This window comes from Ambystoma mexicanum, chromosome 1p (assembly GCF_040938575.1).
Source record: "Ambystoma mexicanum isolate Mex_15411 chromosome 1p, UKY_AmexF1_1, whole genome shotgun sequence".
NCBI classification, from domain to species: domain Eukaryota; kingdom Metazoa; phylum Chordata; class Amphibia; order Caudata; family Ambystomatidae; genus Ambystoma; species Ambystoma mexicanum.
Genome location: NC_090921.1, coordinates 1374166871 through 1374179532, shown reverse-complemented (window position 1 = coordinate 1374179532; position 12662 = coordinate 1374166871). Strand labels below are relative to the sequence as shown.

Genomic DNA, 12662 nt, shown 5'->3' with positions numbered 1-12662 from the left:
AATTCAAGCAGATCCCGACCTAGATGATAGGAGCTGTGGCGTCAGGAAGGTATAGAGTAGCAGCAGGGATGGCGCGATCCAACCGCTCTGGAGAGTGATGCTGGTGTCCAGAACAGGCCCGGAGTGGGCACCAACCGCAGGAGTATGGGCCTTAGTGAAGATGAAGGTGAAGACCAGCAGGCCGCGCCAGAGTGTGGGCCCCAGTGTTAGTCCGGGGTCGCCGCGCCCGGAGGGTGGCGGGAGCGGGCCGACCCGAGTCCGCCGGGATGTAGGGACACGGGCCCGGAGAGCGATCAGAGTGGCGCGGGAGCCAGCCGGGGCCGCCCGGCACAGGGACCGAGGCCCAGGACGAGGATGGTCTGTAGCGGTAACGGGGGCCTCAGCGCGCCGCAGCCCCAGCAGCCCCTCACCTGGTATGTAGCCCGCAAGTGTCCAGTCGGGAAGTGGGTGTAGCTCCTCAGGTCTTTGGGTGTCGCCGGAGGTAGATCCGATCTCGGCAATGGTGCAGGGCGGAGGTCGTAGGGCGCGACAAGGCCGCCAATGTCAGACTAGCGGGCCCCAGTCAAGCGCCGCCGCCAAGCCCAGCAGTGGGCGCAGCTCCCCCCAGAGAGGCGCGCCGTCCAAGTGTCGAGTCGCGCGGAGGAGAGACAGCCAGGGGCCTTCTAGTGCCGGGTCTCACGGTCGGGGAGAGTGGGCTGAGCGAAGGCCAAAGAAAATCCAGGATGGTCGGCAGAGGGCACGGCCCGAACAGCAGGCGCCAGTCCTGTGAATAGTGCGACCCAGTCCGCGGCGCTCCCGGCACAGATCACAGGCCCATCGATGTACGTCTCCGCAGGCGGGCCAGTGGAGGGATGCGGCGGGGTAGGCCCAAGGGTCTCACAGAGTGGATCTCCGGTTCCCAAGGTCCGATCCGAGTCAGGATCACATCGACACGTAGCTACAGCTATAGGGATGCCAGTGGGTCGGTCGATTAGTCACAGCACTACATTAGCCCGCAGATGTCATCGGATGAAGAGCGGCTGTGCACGGAGCTCAAGAGCTAGGCAGCCATCTTGACGGCTGCTCAACAGCGCCCCCCCTAAGTGACAGTATTAAAAAGAAAAGTTGCACCATTACTCCATGGGCATAGACAGGCTTAACTTGGGCGTGAAAGAGGTGCTGCTGCTGTGCACGTCGGCTGCGCTTTCTGGCTTGAGGTCGATTAAAAGGACACATGATTAGACAAAGCCAGTCAGCAACCACCTTTTGAGTATCCAGCGAAGAAAGACTCAGCCGTGAGCGTGCGAGTCAGAAAGGAAAACGATCCAGTAGCCACTGGGACGAGCCCTGGTGTACTGCAGAGGCCAGGAAATAGCTTGTCGAGCCAAGGAACCAAACACTAAATAAAGTAAAAAAAGAAACCAAAATCAAATTAACTCAATAATAGCATATTTATATCGAAAAGTATGATCGTAAAAGAAAACGTGGCCTCCATTCACCCGCCCTTGAACAGAGTGGCACATCGTACCGTCAGGAGCCAGTGTTATGGAACTTTACAGATGTTCGTTGTTTACTTCAACACTTCAACAACGTCCCATTTACTGTTCTGTTTCAAGTACACACAGACACCCACTGCCCATCCTAATCCGGCTCGGCTCACGACCAGCTGCCACACTCTGAACTCTCATTCACATCATCCATCTTTCCAGACACCTGATCATTCAACCCTGCATGCACTCACCCATTCATCCCTGCATGCACTCACCCTTTCACAGACATGCAAAATACTATACTCCTGGCTCCATGTAGCCAGTCTCTGGGTTACCATGGCTGCCTCCCCACACTTTATCACTGCTGCACAACAGTTCTTCAAGAAACAGTTTCTAGGCTGAGTAGATGTACATTATTGTGCACCTTTGTCCATTTGTTGTTGTGAAGAAAATTGACTTTACAGTGTGGGGTCTGGAAATAGAACAGAAATATGTGAGGCATTCTGTAGGTATTTTGTTCATATCCTAGAGTGATCATACCCCACCTGCATAAAAAATTATGAAAATCAAAACAGGATCTGTAATTGTGCGAAATTGACATTTGGAATCATTGTATTTGGTATCACGTTAGAATTTAGGTCAGCTGAATAAGATTCATATGTATAATCTTACTAATTTCCCTCGATGCGGGGGGTAACCATTCTTGGCACTGTACTGAGGTAGTATACCTAAATGTGTACTCAAGTAATTATCCTTAAATGTATGTGGTTGTGATCCTTTCTTGTTAACTATTTCATTTGATTTGCAAATGTGCCACCAATGCCTTTCTTTTTCACGGTTTTATTGTTTAGGTCTTGGATCCAGAACAAAACCACAGCTTTACTGATCATTATTTAAATGTTGCCTTTGACCTATCTCAAGTGCTTTTTATCGCGACGGCCAACACCATGGCAACCATTCCACCTGCTCTCTTGGACAGAATGGAGGTCATTCAGGTACCAGGTAAATACAACTGTAAAGTCACTCTTTGTTTGAAAATGTTTAGGAGTCTTTGTAGTATGTCGCTATATTTGCAGATCTGTGAAAATGATAATCATATATTTTTCTGCCCGCCATGAATCATTTCAGATATTTTATCAGGGAAGTCATCTTACTTGATTTCTTCATTATTTAGCCAGACACAAACTTTCCAGTATGAATGTTGTTGCTATTGGAGGCATTGTATTTTCAGCATTGCATTGCATTGGTACAGATTATACATATCATCTTTTCAATCTCAGATTATATTTCACAAGTGTTCAGTGGCTGTGTAACCATAGTACCTTAAGGGTCATAGCGGGATAATGATGAGCAGAATCCAGCGTTGTCAATTACCAAAATTGAATATGCTCAATATATATTGCAGCTTTGCTTTGTGCCACCTGCAGCAAGTGTCTCTTCAGAGTGCCAAGAATGAAGGGTAGGTGAAGAAGGGATATGAACATTAGGCAAGTGCGATGGAGGAGAGACTTGGGAGAGTACGTTTTAGAGAAATTTGTTGGAAGGAAGGGGTGGGGAAGAACTATTTTGCAGCACAACTATGTGTTGCCATCCCGTTGTCACACTGCGATGCCTTTTCTTTCTGCACAATTGGTCGTAGTCTACAAGTAGATGTTCTAGGCTAGTATAGGTAGAGGGAACCCTGCTGGACCCAGATTGCCTTTAGAGATTTTTGAAACCATAGGTAGGTCTTTTCCATTCCTAAGGTTTAATGTAATTTGTTTCTGAGGCTCGGGTCAGTAGCAACATAGTTAACAGCTATGTTCTTGTTTCAAATAATTTTAAGTCAGCAAGCGTGAGGTTTGAGATTGCTGAACATAGATTTTTCTTTGGATTATCTTAAGGACCAGTGGGTAGTATATCATATTTTGGCTTCCACTGAGTTTAGCGTAAAGCCAGTATATTGATTTCAGTGCCCCAGTAATATTATGTTTACCAAACCCCATGATATTTCAGGCCATCCTGTCTTCGATCAATTGGTGTATTTACTTAGGTAGTTCAGAGTGTATGCTGATACATTAGTCAAATTATTTCAATGCTATAGTTCTGGATGCATCCATCCTTATAATGGTGAAAGGACTTGTTGCTAGCATATATACTTGGAACTTATTTGTTTTTGTAGTGTGAAGAATTCAGACCTTCAATTCCAGCTCATAGCATGGTGACCATTTTTTGGTAGTGTAAACCTGAACATATGGAAGGAGCTGCAGAGTCAACCTCTGTTTACATGCTCCTCCCCTAGGAGATGTTATCCAAAAGTCAGAAAGCTCAAAGAGTGGGGACCTGGCATTGCCCCTGGCTCAAAACCCTATCCCCAACTTCTGCATCCAAGCTGGGTAAGGTGATTCTTGATAGAATGAAGTGATATGACTAATGGTCTCTTGTGTCACAGAGACACAGCCACCACACTGAGGGGCACTTGGTTCTGTTGCCCAACAGTAGGAGAGAAACCCTGATTGGAAAGGCTGCTTGCAAAATGGAAACGCTACAGGATTCTCTCCATCTGCAGCGATCACTGCTGTCTTGATGTTTATTATCCATGCAAGCCATAGGCTAACTAACCTCTGCCCCAACGGCAATCTTAAATAGCCATCTGGGGATGCAGCAGGTTTTTTGGCAGAGAATACTGACGTACGCAAAGCAAGGCTCCGGAAAGAGTTGGATTTCTGAATTTAGTGCAAGAGGAACCACTATCCCATAGCACCTGACAGGCTTACCTTTGAACAGCAGTGATGTTTTGGGTCTCCCTCTAGAGAATCTAGGAACTCATGTATATTGCACTTGAGTGAATGATCAGTATCTTCTCTACATAGTTTTATCACTAAACCAAAAAGTATTTACACTTGAAATATAATTGTCTTTTATATTCATAAATAGAAATGCATTAAAAATGATCTCACTATTGTTTACCATTTAAGTATCTGTATTTATTTTCGAGATACTATATGACCATTACAAATATTGTAATAAAACAGTATACATTTATGTCACAGATGGTGTTATGAATTTGCAGAGTCTCCAAGAGAGTTGAAGGGTTTTTATTCTTTTAAACAATTTAAAAGGTGCAGATTACTCCATTTTAATATGTGCAGACTGTTTGTTAATTTGTGTGGATTGTTCGGTGCTAGGCATAAGAGGTGTTAGGAAACATTTCCCTTAGGTGTAATTTTCCCTCCATTTATGGACCCACCAAACATTTTGCTTTTGTTTAGCTTAACCGACCTAACCTTTACCAGTGGTGGGTTTTTGCTAATTTGTTATGGGGAAACGGACAAGTCCTTCAGGCTGTGAGTACTGGTAAACTTTTTCCCTTAGTCTTTGACTATGTTGCCATTTCTTGGTAACCTTTATCTATGTTCCAAGTACCTTACAGTACCACACATAGGGGTCCTTTTGTTTTATGGCCCTAGCCCCCTTCTAAGGATTTTTTGGGTGTTTCTACAAATTTGACTAGGGTGAACTGGTTGCAGCTGTTTACTTTTAAAGTATTTTTACTTCATGTTTATGGACCATACCACATTTACCGCAAGACTGTGGCCAGTGCTGAAAATGGCCGTGCCCCAAAGTCTTTTGTTCTGTTCTTTGGCCATTTTGTCCCTTTGCCTTTACCCGTTTATTCCTTATTTGGGCATGTACTCTCCCACAAACAACGCATCTTTCGCAGGCTCCTGCATGTCACGTATGCTAGTGCCCAAGAAGAGGGTTGGGACTGTCTTCTCCCAATCCACACTACTTGTGCAAGTATGCCTGGTAGGCCTGAATGACTGGAACCACGGTGGGCCACGATTGCCCCACGCCTGGCATGCATGCAAGAGAGTATATTTTCCATTGGTTGTCCTAGATTTGAGTGTGAAACTAATCTTGGATTCTTATCCCTGGGGTGGGACTAAGGCATCCCTTATTGCTTGCCATTCTGTGTCTCTGTTTAGGTGATTCCCAGTTGCTGCTCCTACCTCTTAACCATCCCCTCCACCCAAAATGTCCCCAACATTTACCTTTCCCTCCACCCCCCCTTTGAAAAGCGATCACATGAGCCCAGCCCACAACCTTCGGGGCAACCGGCTCAAAGCCTGACAACCAACCTTAATAGATACCAATAGTGCCTCTTGATGGCATAGGTAAACATTATAGTTGCTTCAGTTCTGCCTAATGTTCTTTTGAAGGGGCTCTGCATCCATTCCAGGTCCATCACCTGAAGTGCACACCGAACTACAGAAGGAGCCAAGTATCTGAACGAAAGAGCAGATTCGTGGAACCGCCGGAGACGTGCTGGAAGGTTTGGCACCCTGACCCCGCTGTTGTCTCGTCGGACCCCTGCTTTGGTATCGTATCAAGAAGGCCTGCAAGGGCGCTTCAACCCTGTGGAGTAGTGGGACCAACTACTCTCTGCACCTCCTGCTTACCCTCGCAAAGAGCCTCTTCGGAAGTGTTCCTGGACCATGCAGCAAACTGACCAGCTCGAACCTGGGGTATCATACAGGAGCGCTGCTGTCCCGAGTTGAGACTCGAGACTATGGGAATCGATTACTTGTGGTTCTTGACCCCGTCCCGCATAAACCTGTTGTCCAGGCTCCCCTGGGTCACGGTTTATGAGAGTGCACCACGCTGCAAACATTTGCGGTTCCTGTGTTGCCCCGTGTGGTGGCTGTTGCTGTAAGTGCCTGAAGACCTGCACCCCGTGTCCTGAGACGTGCTGCACCAGAACTATCCTTCTCCTTTCTTCGAGAGCAAAGAAAGACTACTGTCCCACCAAGCACGATCATCCCACTTCGCAGCCACTGAGAGCTGGAGCAACTTAACTGCAAGGGTGAAACCTACTAGCAAACTGGACTAGACTGGCAAAGTTTGGCCCAGATTGTGTCGAGGGTCGGTGAGTACTTGCATCACTTACCGGTGGCCCCCGACACATCCATTCATTTTACTTACAAGAATCCTTGAAAAGATACTCAGCTTAGCTGGGCTAACCTGTGCTCCCCAGCTATTCCCGAACTCAGAAAGTCGCTTTATCTGCAAGGGTAGACCCTCTTCAAGGAGTAGAGCTTTATTCTTCATTGCCTCAACCCCCTTCCTGAACAGCTACAGCTCCCTGAAGAGAACCTGCTTTTCGCTTTACGCATGACAGCACATTGTTAACGCACTGCTGTACATTCCAGCATAAGGCTCCTCGCTTCTTTGGGCTGGACTGCATAAGATGGGGATGTACTTCAAAGAACTGCTTAATGCAATATCTGCGTTGAACGTACCTCTTCTGTTGCAAGTTGTGGTTATTTTCTCCCCTTTCATCAGCATTAGGCTAAACGCAATTTGTATATATGAGTGAAAAGCATGTGTGGTAACTGTTTTATTAATACTGTGGTTCATGTGTTTAGTTATTAAGGCCTAAAATGCATGTATTTTGTATGTACATTTTTCTAAGAGTATTCTGTGTAGTTTTACTGTGTGTGCTCATTGTGGGCTTCCAATCACTCTCACCCCTCCTGAGACTTAGGGCCTCATTACGAGTCTGGCATTAAACCTGCCGGTGCTTCCGGCGGATTGCTGCCAGATTTGTGACATTTTACCGGCAAGCTAGCTGCCGGTAAATGTTGATCCCCCATTGTGTGGCAGAGTTGCAAGCGGAGATGGACTCCATGCTTCCTCAATTTGCTTCCATCAGGGCTGGTTAGTGGTTAGCTGCCAGGCAAAGGCGTGTGAGAGTTGTGCTGCAAGACAGTACCTGGAGACATCTGTAAACACCCAGACTCCCCCCTGCCATGCCCCGGAGCATGACTCTCTTGGCTATTCATGGTTTTTTCCTACCCCATATGTATTTTAGCAACCCTTTTTGTAGCTTTTGGAGCTATTTCTCTGGGATTGTGACTGGAAGGGCGATGCTCTGGTAGATTAGTTTTGGGACTTAATTTGTGTTTAGGGCTTTAATTCTCCGTAGCCATGACACCTCTTGTTTGTGTTAGTGCTCCAGGTCGTTTTGCAGGTCCCTGAATAGTTGCGGGAAGTTAGCCCAGTATACTCCCTCAATTTTATTCTGTATCTGAACCCCTAGATAATTGATGTGGGATCTAGTCCAGGGGACGGGGCCTGTGTTTGCCAGTGCTTTTTTGTGCCCATGTGAAATATTCATCCCCAGGGCTTTGTATTTCACGTAGTTAACCCTACAACCTGATGCCTCTCCAAATGCTGAGATCTCCTGCCAGAGAGCTTCTAGGGAGTCATCAGTCTGGGTTAGGGTGAGAAGTATGTCATCCGCATACATAGAGGCCCTATAGCAGCTGCCACCCACCTTTAGGCCTTGCATTCATGGATTTTTGCGGATTCTGGTCGCAAACGGTACCATGGAGAGTGCGAAACTTTACAGGTGATAAGGGGCAACCTTGCTGTGTGCCTCTGGATATAGCAATTTTCGGGAATCTAGTGCCATTTATTCCCAGGGATGTGGTGGGGTGTTGATAGTTGGCAAGGGTCCATTTAATGAATCTTGGGCCGAAGCCATAGTGGGCCAATGTCTCCCTTATGTACTCCCCAGTCTAGTAGGTCAAAAGCCTTGTGAGCGTCAAGCGATATCACCGCTGGTTCTACTCCTGTCCTGGATGCGCTCTCAATTAAACTTAGGGGTTGTCTATTGTAAATTTGTCTAATATAAATATAGGGTTTGTTTGGTCTGGGTAGATTAGTTTGGGGATGACCCTCTCCAGTCTGGCTGCCAGGCTTTTTGAGAAGATTTTAGCCTTGTGGTTCATTAATGTTATAGGTCGATAGGAGGCACAATGCTCTGGGTCTTTTCCTGGTTTTGGGATGAGCACTGTTAAGGATTCTTCCATGGAGGGGGTAATGCTTCCTGTTGTCAGGAAGGAGATAAATAATGTTGTGAGTTGGGTGGCTAAAATGTAGGCATATGCCTTATAGAATCGTGCCATAAACCCACCAGGGCCGGGGGGCTGCGTTTTTCATGGATTTTATTGATCCGTTACCTCCTCTATTGTGACGGGAAGCTCGAAGGAGTCTAATTGGGGTGGTTTATCCCATCTATGATAACTTCAGATTACTGATTTGTGCCGCTTTCTCTGTTGGAGTCCCCAACATGATCTCCCTGTGGTGGTTCATCATTCCCTCTATTTTATACCCCTCTGCGTACAATGTCGTTGCATCTGGGCCCCTGAGTGTTTGGATGTTATTTCAGGTGTGTATCTTTTTTAGCTAGTACACCTGGAGCAGATTTGCTTTATTGCTATTCCTATAATAATATTGTTTAGTATATGCTAATGCCTGGGTGGATTTGTCTTCTAGGTGCATTTCCAGAGTGGATTTTGCTTTTTTGAGTTCTCTTCCTGCTTTTGTGGTTTGGTGCCTTTTGAACACTTTTTCCAGTTCCGCCACACTCTCCTCGAGCCTAGTTTGTTGCAACTACCCATGTCTCCTTTGTGCTGCAGCATATTGATTAGAGCTCCCCGCACCACTGGTTACATTGCTTCCCAGACCGTTGCCTCGGAGCACCCCTCTGAGGTGTTTTAGCTATTTGTTTCCCAATTGCTGCATCTTGAAGCAATGAGTCTTGCAGCTTCCAGTGCCTTTGTGACAGGTTTGGGAGATCCTGCACTCGGGCTAATACTGGCACATGATCTGATAGCACTCTAGGTTGAATTTGCACTCTTCGATGCAGGGGAATAGCACGCTGGACATCAGAATTGGGTCTATTCTAGAGAGTCCTTTGTGGACGTGAGAGTAAAATGGGTTGTCATGGACTCCTTCATTAGCGAGTCTCCATATGGCTACTAGCCCCGTTTCCCTCAGAAATTCGACAAAATCTATTGCCCAAGAGTAATCTTCTCTTGACAGTGGTAGGGTTTTGTCGTTGTGTGGGTTAAGGACCAGGTTGAAGTCTCCTCCTATGAGGAGTCAGCCTTCCGCGAATGTGGAGATGTCTGGTATGATGGTGCGGAGAAAGCGGTCTTGTGCACTGTTTGGGCAGTATATGGAGGCAAAGGTTAGGGGTGGTTCCAGCAGGTGACCCTTTCCTAGAAGATATCTCCCCATCGGGTCTCCTTTTACAGTTATTTGTGTTAATGATATCTATCCCAGTGTATCTCCGCCCCATAACCAATTCAAACTTCATCCTTAAACTGTTGGATAAGGTAGCTACTCAGCAACTCCAACAATTCGTAGAGAACCAGGAAATCCTGCACCAGCAACAATCTGGCTTCAGAGCATTCCATAGCACCGAAACAGCCATGCTGGACTTGCAGAATCGGATGTTGACTATGCTGGATGACAACAAGTTGGGGATGTTGATGCTGCTAGACCTTAGCGCCGCATTTGATCTGGTGGATCACCCCCTCCTTATCAAGGCTCTTAGAGAGAATGTTGGTTGCTCGGAAGGGGCCATTGACTGGCTTCTGTCCCTTCTTGCCAACCGCCAAGCGAGAGTACACTGGGGTAACAGTTTCTCCGACCCTTGTGATATCCTATTCGGAGTACCCCAAGGGGCCAGCCTATCACCAATGTTGTTCAACATCTATATGCGCTCCTTGTGTAGCCTATTGGTGAAAGCTGGAGTGTCGTTTACAAACTACGCAGATGAGACTCAACTCATACTGAAGCTAGGGGGTAGGAATCACACCACAGACAGCGAAGTGATCACCAGGGTTTATAAGATCATTGACGACTGGATGCAGGCAAACTGGATGTGCTTGAATGACTCCAAAACTGAACTGATGTTGTTTGGCTCCAGTCGTCGGCTGGAAAAACTGGGGGTAGAGTATAACACATTCCAAATCAAGAACGCCACAATACAAGTGGTCCCTAAGGTAAAGACACTAGGGATGATGGTCGATGCTGCGGTCGACTCGCATGCCCAGACAAGCTTCCTCCAGAAAAACACAGCCTACTATCTCAGGCTGATGAAAGCCATCAAACCATTGCTGAATGAGGGAAATAGGGCAACGATAGCCAGAGCCATCATCCTCTCTAGACTCGACTACGGGAATGCCCTGCTGTTGGGGGCCTCTTCCAAGGATCTCTCCAACTGTCAGGTGATCCAAAACAAGGCGGTCAGGTTAGTAAAAAATTTGAAGAGGAAAGATCATGTTACGGAAGAGAGGCTCTCCTTACACTGGCTGAGAGTAGAAGAACGGATAAAGTTCAAGGCTCTCTGCCTGGTTCATAAGTGCCTCTATGGCACAGCGCCCGCCTACCTGAAAACGAGTGTAGTACCCTACAATTCCAGGAGAAATCTACGATCAGGTGGCAAATGCCTATTGATCGTGCCCAAGTTTAAGCTGAAAACCGGGCTGGGCAGATCTTTTCATGTACTGGCTCCCAAATTGTGGAACAGCATCCCTGAACCCCTGAGGTTGGAAACTAATCACTCCACCTTTAGGGAGGTGCTCAAGACTCACCTTTTCAGATGAGAAATCGGGTGACGATGCCTCTTAGAGGCTTTCCGGTGGTTAGCAGACCCTTTAATGTCGTATGTCACATAGTATCTGTTGCGTATGTTTAAGCGCCCTGATGCCCGCGGGCTACCGGCGCTCTACAAAAACTAAATACATACATACATACATACATACATACATCGGCAGAGAGCTTGGCTAGTCTGCCTTCTACTGATTTTCTTTTTCCACAGGAAGTTAAGGCCTTGCACATTCCATGTCACCATGCATAGCTCTTTAGAAGTGTCAGCTGTCATGTTTATTCTGAGTTGTTGAGCTTGTTGATCCACAGCTCGAGCCTCTGGCCCCAGGGGTGGGACAAGACTTCCCCTATTGCTTGCCATTCTGTGTCTCTGTTTAGGTGATTCCCCGTTGCTGCTCCTACCTCTTAACCATCCCATCCAACCAAAATTTCCCCAACATTTACCTTTCCCTCCAACCCCCCACTGATGAAAAGCGATGACATGATCCCAGCTCACAACCTTCAGGGCAACCGGCTCAAAGCCTGACAACCAACCTTAATAAAGACCATTAGTGCCGCTTGATGGCATAGGTAAAACATAGTTGCTTCAGTTCCGCTTAATATTCTGCTGAGCGCCAGCTTTAGGTGCGTTTCAGGATTGCGTCTGCACCCGTTCGCGCCCCTTCATCAAGTGTTCAATAATGACAGTCCAGGGGTTGACTTGCCTGACCCCTACGGGACGCATAGATGCCTGTTTGTGTAGAGAATCAAAGGTGTTTTCTGGGATATTAGTTCTGTAGAACATAGAGCACGGGCCCTCTCGTTTTCAGGTGAATTGCTGCGCCTCAATCTTTGTTGCTTTTGTAGGCTGGACCCTTGATCCTTTGTCTTCTGTCTACCCGAGCCCACAGCTTTGTGATGCCTCTGTGATGCCTCATTGGGTGCTACTCCACCCTCTGTGTTTTCGATCTCCCCTGCAGGATTCCGGAGTCTTTCCGCTTCTTTTATAGTGCAGATTTTCCACTGCTTGCCCTCCAGGTTGAAGTTCAGTGTGGTGGGGAACCCCCATTGGTACAGTACTTTCTTTTCCCGTAGCCATTCCATCAAGGGTTTTAGGGATTTCCTTTTCAGCAGCGTGGTTGCGTCTAGATCTTGATATAGCGTAATGGAGGCATCTCTGAATTGGCTACGAGTGGAGTTCCTGGCTTCTTGCATTCTCCTCCTTGACCCTTTAGAAGTGCACTCTCGCCAGGACATCCGATGGAGTAGCTAGTGCTAGTTTCAATCTGGTGCAGTGCACCCTGTCCAGTTCCAGTGGGGTGCTGTCGGAAGCATCAGGATAAAGCAGAAGAGGTTCCTGAGTGAAGTTGCTTAGCTCTGCATCCATGATGGAATTTAGAATTCCCTGCAGGCGGATGTTATTGTGGCAGGAACGGTTTTCTGAGTTCTCTTGCTAGAGCTCCAGGGCGTCAAATCTGGTTTCCAGCACAGTGATCCTGTCTGCTCCTTCCCCAATCTTGTACGACTGGTTGCACAGTGTGGTTTCGATTTCGGTGGTTCTACTTTCAACCTCATCCTTTCGTTTGTCGGGGCTGGTAATTTTCTTCAGTAGTTCCTCTTTGGTATTCCTTGGTAATGGCTGCCAGGAGGTCCTGAAGGTCTGTCTTGGTTATAGCTTGTGCAGGAGGAGTGTTGGTGAATTTAAGGTCTCCCCTTGGGTCAGTGCCTCAGCCCGTTGCCCCCCCTCTACAGCCCTTTTCGCCTTCT

General features: G+C 47.3%; 1 protein-coding gene across 1 annotated transcript in view; it reads left to right on the top strand.

Annotated features, from left to right (window-relative positions):
- The window catches only part of LONP2 (lon peptidase 2, peroxisomal), a 1695025-nt gene that overhangs the window by 1026268 nt on the left and 656095 nt on the right, over positions 1 to 12662 (top strand). Inside the window, exon 9 of the mRNA XM_069607050.1 lies at positions 2321 to 2471. Coding sequence (XP_069463151.1) covers positions 2321 to 2471 — 151 coding nt within the window. The remainder of the gene's footprint in view (positions 1 to 2320; positions 2472 to 12662) is intronic.